The 15,655-nt window shown below is 48.7% G+C and overlaps 1 protein-coding gene across 1 annotated transcript; it reads left to right on the top strand.

Moving 5' to 3' along the window:
• The first annotated feature begins 205 nt into the window (after window positions 1-205).
• Window positions 206-7,459, top strand: LOC111157800 (keratin 2). The gene is made up of 10 exons (XM_022519456.1): window positions 206-515; window positions 564-847; window positions 1,807-2,021; window positions 2,366-2,426; window positions 3,185-3,280; window positions 3,906-4,070; window positions 4,373-4,498; window positions 5,309-5,529; window positions 6,861-6,895; window positions 6,993-7,459. The coding sequence occupies exons 1-10, from the start codon at window positions 206-208 to the stop codon at window positions 7,457-7,459; spliced, it is 1,980 nt and encodes a 659-aa protein (XP_022375164.1).
• The last annotated feature ends 8,196 nt before the right edge of the window (window positions 7,460-15,655 follow it).

The raw sequence follows: 15,655 nt of genomic DNA, 5'->3' as shown, positions 1-15,655 counted from the left end.
TAATGGCTATTAGCTCGATAATCACTAACCAGGCGTAGCTTCCAGGCAGACCAAACCCATGCATAAAGTGTGTCCACACCCATGCACACCAACACCTAGTTGGCAAGTATAAAAGGGGACCCTGACAGTCTCCTGACAGCAGAGCATAATCTTCAGCCTTAACTCGTTTCGGAAACCTCAATTTTCCTCGCTGGGCAGAGGCATCATGAGCTGTCAGATCTCGTGCAAATCTCGAAGAGGAGGAGGAGGAGGTGGAGGATTCCGGGGCTTTAGCAGCGGTTCAGCTGTGGTCTCCGGTGGGAGCCGGAGATCGGCCTCTAGCTTCTCCTGCTTGAGCCGCCATGGTGGTGGCGGAGGGGGCTATGGCGGCGGCTTTGGCAGTCGGAGTCTTGTTGGCCTTGGAGGCACCAAGAGCATCTCCATTAGTGTGGCTGGAGGAGGTGGAAGCTTTGGCTCCGGTGGTGGATTTGGTGGCAGAGGAGGTGGCTTTGGAGGCGGCGTTGGCTTCGGTGGAGGCGGCTTCGGAGGCAGCAGTGGCTTCGGTGGAGGCGGCTTTGGCGGAGGCAGTGGCTTCGGTGGAGGCGGCTTTGGCGGAGGCAGTGGCTTCGGTGGAGGCGGCTTTGGCGGAGGACGCTTTGGAGGTGGTGGTGGCTTTGGAGGTTTTGGGGGTCCTGGCGGTGTTGGGCCTGGAGGATTCCCTGGTGGAGGCATCCACGAAGTCTCCATCAACCAGAGCCTTCTGCAGCCTCTCAACGTGAAAATTGACCCAGAGATCCAGAATGTCAAGTCTCAGGAGCGGGAACAGATCAAAACGCTCAACAACAAATTTGCTTCTTTCATTGACAAGGTGAGTCATGAGAAGCTGGCTCAGTCTGATGCTCAGGATGCCCTACTTCCACTTCTCACTGGAAAGTAAACAGCACAGATTCGTTTCTTTTAGGAGCCCTCGGTGTAGTCCAACTAGCATGGCTTATCTCCCAAATGGGAAAGATGCTGTCTTCCTGAGCTGCGTCTTCTGAAATAGTCTGCAGTTAGGAATTATGTATGCCTCTGGCTTTATTGTTTCAGCCTAAATAAGTAAGATTGTTGGAAAATTCTGAAAATCATGGGAAAACTGATCTAGACAAGTAATGGACTGAGGAGTCAGGCCAAGTGGCAGCAGGTGTTGGAAGAAGTTGGTAAGACATCTTCTGAGATAGTCTTTCCTTCCCTGGAAGTTATCACTCTCTTAAGTTCTGGGAAGCTGAACCTGCTTGGGGACGAACGAAATTCCTGCCTTCAAGAGAAGCATTCTCAGTTTTGTGACCTGTAACGTCTTTATGGGTGTCACTTTTGAGCATTCCAGGGTTTTGTCCTGTTTCAAGGCAGATGAACTTGCCTAAGAAATTTATGAGGCTCTTAAAAATCAGACCGAGGAGCCCTGCCCTATGGTGCTCTCACACTTAGCACCTTCAGGAGCAGTGCCAGTGGACGCCTATTTTTGGTTTGCCCAAGACTTTCTGGGACTTGCCGGGAATTCAACCGGAATGGGAGAGGGAAATGGCCTGGAGTCTTGGGAGCAGCTGCAAATAAGATAGTGGGCGGTATACTAGGAAAAGGAGCTTTCTGCATGGAAAGTACCAGATGTAACATTAGGAGTCTGTGGAAATATGGAGTTCGGGCTGGATCCAGCATCCATCTTGTGAGCACAAAGTCACGTAAACTTCCTTATGTCCTGAAGCAGGGTCAGGGCTGTCTCTGGCAAGTGAGGCCCACTGGTGGGACGGGCATTCCAGAGCTCCTGCACTCTTCCTGTGGTCCCTGCAGGTGCGGTTCCTGGAGCAGCAGAACCAGGTGCTGCAGACCAAGTGGGAGCTGCTGCAGCAGCTGGATGTGGGCACCCGCACCACCAACCTGGAGCCCATCTTTCAAGCGTACATTGCCAAGCTGAAGAAATATGTGGATACGCTCTCTGCAGAACGAACATCCCAAGATTCAGAGCTGAGCAACATGCAGGACCTTGTTGAGGATTTTAAGAAGAAGTAGGTGGCCGAGTAAATGCTGAGTAAATAGCGATCGTAGCCATCCGCTCTTTCCTCTAGGAGGCCACTCATATCCCCCTTGCATTTGCGGTGATAACTTGTGTGTGCCAATTCTTTGTGAGGAAGACATTGAGGGCTTTAGAGATCACGTTTTCTTCACACATTTGGGAGTTAATTTATAGAAATGCATCCTTATTTGGGACATCACAGTTACCATTTGGAGAGTGAAGGAGTGTTTCATACTCAGAGAGTGGAGGATTTGGGATGAGTCCAGTAGGAAAAGGAAAAGAAAAAAGTAAACAAAGTAGAACTAATCTAACAGCTTTGTCCCCGGGTCCCTACAGGTATGAGGATGAAATCAACAAGCGCACAGCTGCTGAGAATGATTTTGTGACCCTCAAAAAGGTGAGGAAGAGAATGTCATGGCTGGGTGGGACTGAGGGGGCTTCAGAGGCCCACCAGGTCCAGGCAGACAGGGTGGAGAACATCTCTGAGTGGAAACAGCAGTAACCAGGGGAAAGAGGTGAAACATGTCCACCACTTGTTCTCTTGAAAACAGAAGTGTCTCTACAGTTCAAGCTTCTGGAGCTGTTCTGCACATTTGCCAGAGCATTTCAATGCCAATAACCTCCTTCAAGCCTATATTGGGCTGTGCACGATGCAAACACAGAGAACACTTCAATTTTCTTCTAAAGTGCTGAGGAAGGGGTGGACCTCCCTTAGAATGCCTAAAGATATTGTTGGTTGTGCTGACAAGTTCAGGCTAGAAGGCAGAAGATTTGGTGTAAAATCCAGAGAAGATCAGAAGAGGTGGGATGGACAGACAGGATGGGAGAGTTGAGGACTGTTAAAAGCCACAGAGGTCCCATAGTGGGAATGCACAGTGTCTCAAGCAGGAGGGAGAGAATGGTTGACAAAGCTTGTCCCGCCAGAGCTCTGATGGGAGTGTGTGAGCAGTGAATGAGGGCATGGGGGCCCCTAGTCGAGATGCATTGTAGGCTCTGTGCCAAATGACATTGTGGATACCTGGCTCACCTGGGGTGCCTGGGGTGTTGGAGAGCAGCTGACAGGGACTGGGTGGAAGAGAGAGACAAAGAGAGGGTGGGGCCCAGACCTTGAGCCGTGCGTGAGTTTTGCCAGAGGGCCCCTCACGTTTTTTGTAGGATGTGGACAATACCTACATGACCAAGGTGGAGCTGCAGGCCAAGACAGACGTGCTGACCCAGGAGATAGAGTTCATTAAATTCCTTTTTGATGCGGTAAGGAGGCTTCTCCTGGAGAGACCCTTGCTTCCCACCCTTCCCACCAAAGCAGTCCTTCCCAATGAGTGAAAATGTGGGATGAGTGGGGTTGGTTGACTCCCACTTGCCACCATTCCAGACCACTATGGGGTTTCTGGGGTGTAGTTCTTGGAGGAGAGGAATTATCTCCTCTGATGTCACAGGAAGGAAGGCTCAGGAAACACAGGACAACATCCCTCCACTCCATTCCTCAAATGTCCAGCTGCCCTTAGGTAGAGCGCTGTCTCCCATCCCTATGTCTAATGTACTTCAGACCACCCCTCCATGCCCATGTGTACACATATCTTCTGAAACATTTGTCATTCACAGGTTTCTTTCTGGGGGCATCAAACTTAACAAAACTGTCTAAATGGTGAAGGTTATACAGCAGGAGGCTCAGAAATAGGCTCCTCTCCCATAATTCTCTGGACATCCTTGGCAGAGGCCTGGGATTGGTGGCTGTCTCACTTTCATTCCACCCATCAAATCCCACTCAACTTAGTCTGAGCATCTATATTTCCCTAATACCAGGGAGGCAGATGCCTCCTCACAGCCTTTGGCTGTGGGCAGGGAAGCCATGGCCAGACCTCCTGTTGTGTTGCAGGAGCTGTCCCAGATGCAGCAGTCTGTCACCGACACCAATGTCATTCTGTCCATGGACAACAATCGCAGCCTGGACCTAGACAGCATCATCTCTGAGGTCCGTAGCCAGTATGAGGAGATTGCCCAGAAGAGCAAGGCCGAGGCCGAGGCCCTGTACCACAGCAAGGTAGGTATGCGGAGAGCAGAGAGAGCCACAGCTGTCTGACAAGCTGGGTTTCACCTTGGCCGGAGAGCGTCCTTGAGATGAGGGGTGCCTTTGTCTAATGGCAGTTGGGCATCATTCCCAAGCAAGAGTGAGCACAGGACCACAACTGCCCTCAACTGAGAATGGCACCGAGTCCTTTTGGGGATATGAGATAGCTCCCCACCTCTCTCAAAGTCAGCTTGGTTGACCCACCCTGTGTTAGACTTTCCTTGGCTCAAGCTAGGCTTCCTCTAAGCTGCCACTGTCCTCCTCTTCCCATACAGTATGAAGAACTCCAGGTGACCGCAGGGAAACACGGAGACAGCCTGAAGGAGGTCAAGATGGAGATCAGCGAGCTGAACCGCATGATCCAGAGGCTGCAAGGGGAGATCGCCCACGTGAAGAAGCAGGTAGGCACAGCCCTCAGGGCTGTGCGGCTCCGGGGGTCGAGCAGGGCTCATGTGGGTGGGAGGTTGTGTGTGTGTGTGTGTAGGGAGTGGGAGTGTGTGAGTATGTGTGTGAGAGAGAATAAGAGAGAGGAGAACCTGAGAAATTCTAATCTAGCATATGTTGATCCCAAACATCTCGAGTACAACATAATTTAAGGCTTGTAACAATTTTTATGGTGGTCTAAGAGATTCCAAAGCAAGGATCGGTGCAGGGAAAGAACTGTGTTACCTTTCAGATCACTTCCACAAATGAAAGGGAGTGATAACAAATAAAGCACAAGGTCATCTGGCTGGACGGGGGGAGGGTTAGAGGCTCTGCACTGGGTGCCAACCCTAAGCACCAGCAGTGGTGTGGTGGTGGGGCAATGGCTGTGGCAGGGAGATGGCCAGGGGATGGACTTTAGCTTGGAAGAGATCCACATGGGATGGAGACTTGACTCCAGGGGCAGCAGAAGTTCTATGAAGTGGTCCACATCCGAGATTTTCACTTGCAGCTGTAAACTGGGATAATGTCCTGTGTTGTGAGGACAAAAGTCATTATGGGGAAAGCAAAAGGGTCTAGTCAGAGGTGACTGGAAGACGATGCCCTGGAGATGACAGCAGGTCTTAGCATCACTGTTTGTGACTCGCATTAACTCCAGAGGGACCCAACCCTTCCAGGGCCAGTGAGTCTGGCTTCCCACACCCTGAACACATTTGTTTCCCTTCCCCACCTGCCAGGCAGACTCCACTCTCCATAACCAACAGAAAACTTTTCTCCCTCTCTCCCAGTGTAAGAGTGTGCAAGAAGCCATCGCAGATGCTGAGCAGAAGGGAGAGCATGCCCTCAAAGACGCTCAGAGCAAGATGTCTGACCTGGAGGACGCCCTGCAGCAGGCCCGGGAGGACCTGGCCCGGCTGCTGCGCGACTACCAGGAGCTCATGAACGTCAAGCTAGCCTTGGACGTGGAGATCGCCACCTACCGCAAGCTGCTGGAGGGCGAGGAGTGCAGGTGAGGGGCGCTGGGAAGGCCGAAGCTGCTCTCTCCTAGAACCAGGAAGGGAGACTAAGGCAGGGAAAGCTGGGGGTAGAGCAGGGCCTTCTGACAGCTGAGAGCTGACCTCACTATGTTCCTCCAACAGCCATTCATGACCCAAAGCATTTAGTGTACAGTTGTAGATTTATCAGTACAGGAATGACTGTCAAAGCAGATTACACTAAGCAATAAGTTAATCTTGGTCTTTCCTGAAAGAGAAAATAACATGTGGTATAAACAGGTCAGTCCTAGACAGCCTGAAACACTGGCTTATGGGTAAGCAGGGTGCATGGCGTCTTCTCCCTCCACCTTGTGACCCAGAGCCAGGGGACCACGTTGGAAGGCTCTGACTGGCTGAGGCATGACTGGCTGGCTGTTCCCTGGCAGCAGGTGCCAGGCCTGGTTTTGTGCAGATTTCCGGGGTGACAAACTCCCAAAAGGGGACCTTTCCTTCCCCTGTCTGAAGACCTTGTCTGAGCCCTTTGTCTGTGTTAGCAATATCTCCAGTGATTTTATCTGGCTGAAGCAACCAGAAGGGGACAAGGTAGTCCAGGCCACCAGCAAGCCAGCATGACAGGGAAGGAGCCCAAGCTTTGCTTAGGCTATTGCTCTGCATCTGTCTTCAAGGCCATGCCCCCTACCCCCAGCCTGCAGGAAGGAGTGGGAAAGATTTCGGATGCAGCCAAGGAGGTGGGGGCAGGAAGATAGAATGGGGGAGGTTGTACAGGGTTGCAGTTCTTTCTGAATTAGATGCTCGCAGTGCAGACTTGTTTCAAAATTTCTAGTGTGGCTTGGATTCGGAATAGCAGAATCCCTCCGAAGGATTTAAATACAAAAACGGGTTGTGCATCAGAAGTGAATTTGCTTTTTGATCATTTTCATCTGAGCCAAAAAAATTGAGATGCGGGGGTGTCTGGGTGGCTCAGTGGGTTAAGCCTCTGCCTTCAGCTCAGGTCATGATCTCAGGGTCCTGGGATCGAGCCCCGTATCGGGCTCTCTGCTCAGCAGGGAGCCCGCTTTCCTGTCTCTCTCTGCCTGCCTCTGGCTACTTGTGATATCTTTCTCTCTCTGTGTCAAATAAATAAATAAAATCTTCAAAAAAAAAAAATTGAGATGTGTTGGGCTGCTATGCCATGTGGACAAACGTGGGGCCTGCCCATCTCTGTGGTCTGGCAGCATGGAAGAGAGCAGGCTCTGGAAGGCCCTGGTGGTTAATGGTCGAGGTGCCTGCTTGTAGGTGGAAGCTCTAGAACAAGTACATGGAACCTAAGGGCCCTGCCATGAGCTATTTTCTCTTTCCCTGACAGGATGTCTGGAGACCTCAGTAACAACGTCACTATGTGTAAGTAGTGGGGTTTTCCTGTCCCGTGTGGGGTGTGTCGGGAGGACACAGGCGTTGGCAGTCAGAATTTCCATGGGGATGCCATCTTTCTTTGCAGCTGTGACCAGTAGCAGCATGTCATCGAGTGTGACCTCCAAGACTGGCTTTGGAAGCTATGGTTCTGGAGGTAGAGGATCCGGTTCTGGAGGAGGCGGAGGCTACAGCTCTGGAAGTTCAAGTTACAGCTCTGGAGGCAGAGGCTCAAGCTCCAGAGGTGGCGGTGGAGTGGGCTATGGCTCTGGTGGGGGCTCCAGAGGAGGCTCTGGCTCTGGAGGAGGATACAGCTCTGGAGGCAGCTCCAGAGGAGGCTCTGGCTCTGGAGGTGGCAGTGGAGGAAAATACAGCTCTGGAGGAGGATATGGCTCTGGAGGCAGCTTCAGAGGAGGTGCCGGCTCTGGGGGAGGCTCTGGCTCTGGAGGGGGATATGGCTCTGGAGGTGGCTCTAGAGGGGGTTCCAGCTCTGAAAAGGGGGGTTCTGGCTCAGGTGAAGGTTATGGTTCCAGCGTGACCTTCTCTTTTAGATAAGGGTGGAGTTCCCCTCTTGACTCTTCTGCTTTAGAATGTAGAAGCCTGTCTCTGTACATCCAATTGACAGTAAGTCAGACCTCGTCATCCACCTCTGAGGGCATTCTGGAAGAAAGGGATGCCCACATACCCTGTTTGAAATATCTTCTCTCCACACCAATTAGTCGGAGCCAGTGACACTGTCTGAACCCTAGGGAAGGCTCTGCACTGCCTGGGCTTGGACTTCCTGCCGTGGCCCCTTTCCTGGCCCCTCCTTGCATTGCCCACTTGGTGGTCCTTCTCCTGATGACTATTCTGTGGAGGGCCCCATCTCAAAGCCTGTACTTTTCTCGTGACCCTGCCCCCAGAGAAACATGTTTCTGTATATATAGCCCACCTTGCTGGCTCTGCATCTGAAGTACTGTGGTCTTGGTGTCTGCATAATAAACCTCATTTGCAATGGATAACATGTGGTGTGTGTTTAATGTCAAGCTTTGGCAGGAGTAGGTATCCAAGAGCTATTACTCATTGTTGTCTGATTGAAGATACCAGAAAATGGAGAGATTGGGAAGTGATAAAAGACAAGCTTCCTGGAACAGGGACATGTTGCCCTGAGGCAGTGTGGCTGGGAGAAGCCAAGGGTATTTTTTTCTGGAAGTCTTTAAGAACAGAGACAGGAGGGGCAAGCCCTGGAGTCAGGGTGTGAGGGTGATGTTCTTATAAAGTATTCTCCAGATCTGGGGACTGTGAGATTGCCAGGAGGATGATGATGGGATTTGTGGAAAATTCTCTTTCCCAGAAAAAGCCACTCTTAACAAGCTTTTCCCACAGCTACCCCCAAGCATCAACCCCACCCCAACTGTCTTCTGACAAGAGTTCTGACCTGAGTTCCTTCTTCTCAGGGCAAATCAGCTGGGCCCCTTGAGTTCCATCCAGGCTGTCTGCAGCTCTGAGCTTCCAATGTAAAATTCCCTTAGCTCAACCTAGGTCATGAACACTCTACATCCCCAAAGCCCTAAGTCCTCCGCAGGAGTTCTCGATGAAGGCTGAAGAAGAGGATCTGGGGAAGTCTCTGGGGAAGGACTATAAAATAATCTCCAAAATAACCACTATTTTCACAGAACATTTCTCCACTTCCATCAGAGAAATCCCCCAACATATCCAACAGATACTGGACCCTTTTCTTGTCTCACATCCAACTGTCCTCTAAGACCCCCTAGCCCTGGACGTCCCAATCAGGGCAGACTTCCCCTGTGGTTGGGATGATTTCAGCCTCTTTCCCACAAAGGCCTGTCATCTCACTGGAGCTTCCTGGAGCTGAGGAAGGGCTGGGCTCTTGAGGTTGGGATTAAACTGGCCAGAGTTGCCCAAATGGGAGTTGGTAGCATTGGTTGGGTCAGGTCAAGCTATATGTATGTGGTATTCAATGCAGCAGATGTGGCTTAAAACCAGAAAAAAAAAATCCTGGGGGATTTTCTTCTCTTTCATCTTACTTTAGTTTCAAAATCTTGGTGAGGCCTTAGCTGAGTCTGTGAGACCCCTCTGCATCGCTAGAGGCTATTGAGATGACTTCAGGAAAATCAGGGAGACATTAATAAGGAATAGATAGTTTCATCTGATCCCAGACCAGTTGTCCCCAGGTCTGAGGGTGTGGGACAGAAAGAGCTCTGAAGGCTACGGGCCACAGGGTGACAGACAGTACCTGAGGCTGATCAGTCCAGTGTGCTGTGCCTGCTGCAGCCTTGGTTAGGTGGGGGAGGTCTGTGGAGGTGAGGGTGCCAGCTGGAAAGGAGAAGGACAAGGGTTCTGGCTGTTTTACAGTATATTTACTATGGAGACATGAACATGGCCTTAAACAGGGCTAGTCTCCCAGACATTAGGGCTGGAAGGGAGCTTTGGCATCAGTGATTCTGAGCCACCAGTATAGATAAGGAAAGAGATAAAGTCCAGGGTGGGCATAGAAACCGGGCCTCCACTCCCCAAATCACGCACTGCTTAAAGGCTTTGGGAACAGTAATCTGTACTGATAACATTCTGAGGGGAAAGAAGGTGAGGCAGGTAAGGTGGCAGCTTTTATTCTCAACTATCTTAATTGTTGAGACTATTGGTGGTATGAGTCTTTGACCTCTTCTATGGTTTGTACTCCTCACTTCTACTCTACCTGGGATGAAGTCCTTCTCTTCGGATCTACTCAGACTCGTGTTACTTTTATGTTGGGCTCCAAAACAGCAAAACAAGACTGTAGATGAGCTCAGAGGGACACAGGCCTGAGGTCTGAAAGAAATCTGGCTGTAAGCAGGTAGTGGAGTGAGGCACCAGCTTTGGGGGTTGGATTTCCCTTTCCTCCTAAGTGTCATAGGAAACTAGTCCAGAATCTGGGTCACACCCCTCCTACCTCTGCTCGTCTTCCACCAAATCTGGTAACTGACTTGTCAGGTTTTGGGCTTCAGAAGGGAGATGGGCACAGGCAAAATGGTTTACGAGCTCTATTTCTATAAGGAACTGGGCTAAATATTTACATTCTGATGATGTGGCAGAGTACTTGGAAAACCCTGTACTGTGGTTCCCTCCTTTCTCTACCCGTGAGTTCTTGTATGAATTCAAATGAACTTCTTTCCTCTTGACCCCTTTACCACATGGTTTCTTTCCTCTCAACTCAAATGAGAGTCCTTGGACAGCTTCCCACCTCCAGAAAGTCTGCTTGAGTGGGACACTCAAGCTCTTCTTTGCTGTGACGAGGGGAAGACCTTTCATCAGGAGTTGGGAGATTTAAATGCTGACCTTCACCTTGGAGGTAATAGCTGTGCAACATCAGACTAGTCATTCCTCTTCCCAAGGAGACAGAATGAGATTATCTCTACCTATCTCTTCAGCTCAGGTGGAGGGAGCCCTGTGTGTGCTGTCGAGTTGGTGGGGGCTGGAGGGGGGATGGGATTTCAGTCAGGGAGGTCCAGAGAAGGGTGTTCCAAGGTGCATAGGGAGAGGCGGGAGCAAAAAAAGTTTTGGGACCCACTGCAGCTGGCTCTTTCTATGCCCATTTTGACTGGAAACTTCCTGAGGGCTGGGAGAATGCTTTTTCCAGCTCCTGACTTTCCACAGAGATCGGTCCAGGGTTGAATGAGCCTGGGGTACTCAAGAAAATGATTTTCAAAATAGTGATGACTTTCACTAGAATCCCAGCCTTTCCTTGAAGAGGACAAAACAGAAAGGACTGTTACATTTTGCCTCTATCCGGGAAGCCCAGTCCCACCACCTCAGACCCCCTCTCTCCCAGTGGGCCCAGGCTAGTCTAGTAGCCAAAGTATACCACCTCCAAGCAGGGCTCCCAGTCCATGCCGCCGCATGCATTCATTGATGCATTCAATATCTGATTCAATTAGACATCTATGTATTGAGTTCGGGAATCAGTCTGCCTTGGTCAAAGCCGGCCTCTACCTCTCCACTAGTTGAAGTATTTGGCAAAGCCTTTAATCTTTTGAACCTTAGTCTCTACTTCTAGAAACTGAAGATAATGGTGATATCTACCTCACAGTGCTGCCACGAGGATTAAATGAGATTATCTTTGTGAAGCACAGCGCACACTCTGGAACACAGTGATTGGACAGTGAACGTTAGGGCTGTAGGTGCTATTATTGCTGCTGGAGAAAGACATGGACTTAATAAAATGCCAGTGGTGAAAATTAGTAGTTACTTACATTCTTTTGAGTGGTTTATATAAGTTAAGTAGCAAGGACAGATGTCCCCATTTGACAGATGACAAAACTGAGGCTGAAGAGCCCACAGTCAAGAAACTGGGAAGTAATGGAGCTGTAACAAAGAATGAAGGGTGTACATCTTATATCCCCCATCATTTCCACTATGCCCCCTTCTGTTTTCCTTCTTTGCCTGGATTGGATTAGGGGTGTTTGTACAACGGGTGGGGCCTGCTAATTAAGCCTGGAGGAGCAGGCAGGTAGGTACAAGATTATAGAATGAGGGAAACATCTCAGCTTCTCAGCCTGGGTCTGAAGAAGGAGCCCAACTAGGAGAGATCGCTGAGCCCTGCCAGTGCACGTGTGAATGCTCAGGCTTACCAGGTGACTTCTGGCAGGCCTGTGGGGTCAGGGCGCAGAGAAGCATGAAGCATCTGAGCTGGGGCTGTGGGTCAGTGTGGTAACCTGCATTTTTCTGGCCTGGATGACAGGTGGTGAGAGGAGCCTGAGTCCAGAATATTCCCTTGGGCAGCTGCCCTCACAATTATGGGGTGACTAAAAGAAGGGACCAGTGTCCTTGGTCTCCCTGAGCATTTTCTAAAGAAATGGCAGTTTCATTTCCCTGCAGAGGTTTGGAGAATTGTAGGGTTTGATTGCCTGTATTATAAAAACTACACCTGGGGTGTCTGGGTGGCTCAGTGGGTTAAAGCCTCTGCCTTCGGCTCAGGTCATGGTCCCAGGGTCCTGGGATCGAGCCCCACATCGGTCTCTCTGCTCAGCGGGGAGCCTGCTTCCTCCTCTCTCTCTGCCTACCTCTCTGCCTACTTGTGATCTCTGTCAAGTAAATAAATAAAATCTTTAAAAACAACAACAACAACAACACCTGCTCATTATTTCAAGTTTGGAAATACAGAAAGGCAAAAAAATTTTAAATCAACCATTATATGAAATAACTATTGTTGACACTTTGATACAAATGTTTAATATTTTGAGCATATTTTTCTAAGGCTTTTAGCTTTACTCAGTTTTAAAAAATATATAGCTACACTCAGACTCACTCTCCAATCTTATTCTAGGTCTTCTTTTTCTGTACCTTGGACTTTGTGGTCGTACTGATTACTCAATTTTGATTTCTCCTTTTACCAGTTAACAACAAAACAGAAAAAAAAATTCCTTTGCATAAAACTTGTAACCATCATTTAAATTACCTATATAATATTCCATTTATGGGCACAGTTCATTTTACTATTTTCTATTCTTTTTTGGACATATATTTTGGGAACACACACACATACTCACCCACATATTTGGAGGGTGGGAGGTGGGTAGTAGAGAAGCAGAAGCAACTCCCACCAATATAAAAAACTCCATTGAATGGGTCTCTCTGAATCACCATTCTTTCCAGATCAGTTTCTAATTCATCAGTGTCACTATCTTAAGCCTCTAGAAGAGGTACTTTGAGTTTCGGTACCACTCTGGTAGAAACTAAAAATGTTGGAATACAATGGTTTCAGAAAACTATCTGAGAGCTTTGGGATTATGATCGCACACACTTTGTGTTGCCTAAGTCAGCAGATAGTTGATAGATAAATAATAATAAGAAAACCCTGCTAACTAAGTGATGATTATTTGACATACTATTCCCACATAGATGGTGCTTGCTTTCTTTTCTTATCACTTTCAGCTTCAAGGGCACCAAATCCAAGAACTTATCCTTGGCCAGGTGACAACTCCAGGAGATATATGAGGGGATCCCTCTGAATCCTAGCAGAGAAACATTGAGACAGACTCTTCCCACCTCTTCAGTGTCACTCATGTCCCTTGCATCACCATGGGCAGGCAGATCTACTCCTTGAGGTATCAGAGCAGGAGCTTTGGCAGTGGCTTGGCCATCCTGCCTAGAGGGGGCTGGAGAGGGGCAGTAAACTCACTGTTTGTCTGCAAGAGTGGTGGCTGTTTCCAAGTCCACACCAGGCTGGGAGGTTACAGTAGCCAGAGTCTTAGTTTTGGTGGGAGCAGGATCTTCTCCATCAGTATAGCTAGAGGTCTGGGCCAATGCAGCATTCTGGGGAGGTATGAGGGTGGGTGTTTTGGGGTGGGTAGCTTCAGTAGGGTGAGCTTTGTTCTTGGTGGTTTTGGGGGGCTGGAGTTTGTATGTCCAGCAGTCTGCCTTGGGGGCACCCAAGAAATTGAAATGAATCATAGGTTGCTGGGCCACTGAATGTGAAGATCAATCTCAAGATCCAGGAGGTGAAGCAGCTGGAGTGACAGCAGATCAAGGAACTCAACGACAATTTCACTTTCTTCACTGATAAGGTAGCCTTCTTCCAGGTCTTTCTTCCAGGATGGAAATGGGATAGTGGTTACCATCTTAGACAGTACAGGTCTAGATTTTCTGAGGTCAACTAGCCCAGACCCTGTCTCTTAAAATTGGCCCTGGTGGAAGGTGCCCACTTTATTTTTCATTCTCCAAGCCTCCCTAGGAGATTGTATCTAACCCTCAGCTACCTGGCCGACACCACTGCATCGAACTATGGCCTTACGGTCTCACCCTGAAATAAAGCAATCTATTTTGCGTGTATAGTAAATCTGAACAGCCTGACAGGTTCAGTTTCAAAGAAGTCAAAACATATCTTGTAAGTGGACACATTGACTTTGGCAAATGGTTTCTTCCCCATAAGTTGCCACATTATTCTAGGTCTTAGAGTTTCTCTCCATCAGACTGGCATTTCCACTCTCAAAGCCAGTGAGTGGAGACCACAAAAACTGGATGTGGTTCAGTTAATGTGCTTTTGAAAAAAGGAGTACGGGGCCAACGCAAATGATTTGACCAAGTGATTTTCAAATTCTCCTGGCTAGGCTGAGAGTGGTGAACTATATTCATAGCCTGGAGGAGTCCTGACCATCAGATCTCATCCAGGCTTAGCACCAAAAGGAGGCCAGACTTCTTATACTAACTACACCAAACTGTGTGCTCTTGGAGCAACCTTGGATTGAAGTTTACTGGGAATAACTCTGGGGAAAATGAGGCTGGCAGGATGGTTGCATCCTGAGTTTGTTCCAATGGGATGCTCAGGACTGTCTGGGTGGAATGCTGAAATTCTGCCCAGCCCCACCCTTCTCAGGGTGCTCTTCCTTAGGGAGGAGCAACTATGGATTAGCACTATTGCATAGACTTGGAGCTGGGGAAAAAATTAAGGAGAAGCCAGTAAGAAATAAAGTACAATTGGTAAATGTGCCCAGAGCTCTGGATTTAGGGCCATCTTACCACTGCAGATGGTGTACTGAGGAGCTATGTTCTTGGGGCACCTGGGTGGCTCAGGGAGTTAGGCATCTGCCTTCGGCTCTGGTCATGATCCCTGAGTCCTGGATGAAGCCCTAGGTCAGGCTCTGGGCTCGCCAGGGAGCCTGCTTCTCCCTTGCCCTTTGCCCCTCCCCCCCAACTCGTGCTCTCTCTCAAATAAATAAATAAAATCTTTTTTTAAAAAAAAGTAGCTACATTCTTTCATGATGACTGTAGTTGATAACACTGTATTGTGTAATTAAAATGTGCTAAGAGAGTAGAACTTAAGTTTCTGTCTGTCTGTCTGTCTCTCTCTCACACACACACACACAGAAGATAACTAAGTGAAGTGATGGATGTGTTCATTAACTCAACTGTGGGAGCCCTTTCACAATGTATACATAAACCAGATCATTATGTTGTACACTTTCAATATATTACCATTTATTATATCTCAATTATACCTCTATAAGGCTGAAAAAATGTGGGAAATTGTATGGGGCTCCTGCTTGATTAAAGCTCCAGCTTGGGAAAAAGTTAAACTAAACTATGCTTTTCCTTCATGGCCTGACAAGGGCTGATGGGCTAAAAGACGGGAATAGGAGTTGAGGGATGGGTAGCAGAGGAGATTCACTGTAGGAGGACAGTGTCTCATGAGCTTTACCAAGAAGGTGCTCAACACATTCAAGGTATTGATTATCAGTTAATTCTTCTCTTTTGCTACTTATTGTGGCTATCACTTGCAATGTCTTGAAAACAGAGAGAAAGGCAGGAAAAGGGAATATTTTGTCCACATCAAGTAACTGCCTATTTGAGAAAAGAATATTCCTAAGAGTGAGTTATTCTGTTGGCTCATTGGTAAGTCTCTTCCTGACCTCTTCCCAAATGATGCAAGCCAATGATTCTCAAACTTTGGTGCAAATAAGAATCAAGGAGGGAACTTGGTAAACATTCAAAAGTCCAGACCATATCCTACATTTGGAAACCTGGACTTCTGTGTAAACATGCCTAAAACCTCTTCAAATAATAGGGTTAACTAACCTCTATCCATAGCATGTCGGGAATTAACACTAAACTAGAGTCACTTGTCACTCTCGCCAGGTTCAAGCCCATTTCTGGCTGTCCTCTGGGGCTGAGCCCTTGGACTTACTGCTTCCAGGCGCAGTTCCTGTAGCAGCAGAACCAAGTGCTGGAAACCAGGTGGGAGCTGCTGGAGCTGGGTGTCAGAACCCACAACCCTAG

Source organism: Enhydra lutris, unplaced genomic scaffold (assembly GCF_002288905.1).
Source record: "Enhydra lutris kenyoni isolate GAN:26980312 unplaced genomic scaffold, ASM228890v2 scaffoldscaffold56, whole genome shotgun sequence".
Lineage (NCBI taxonomy): Eukaryota > Metazoa > Chordata > Mammalia > Carnivora > Mustelidae > Enhydra > Enhydra lutris.
Note: the sequence above shows the minus strand (reverse complement) of the source record. Positions and strands in the feature narration are given on the sequence as shown.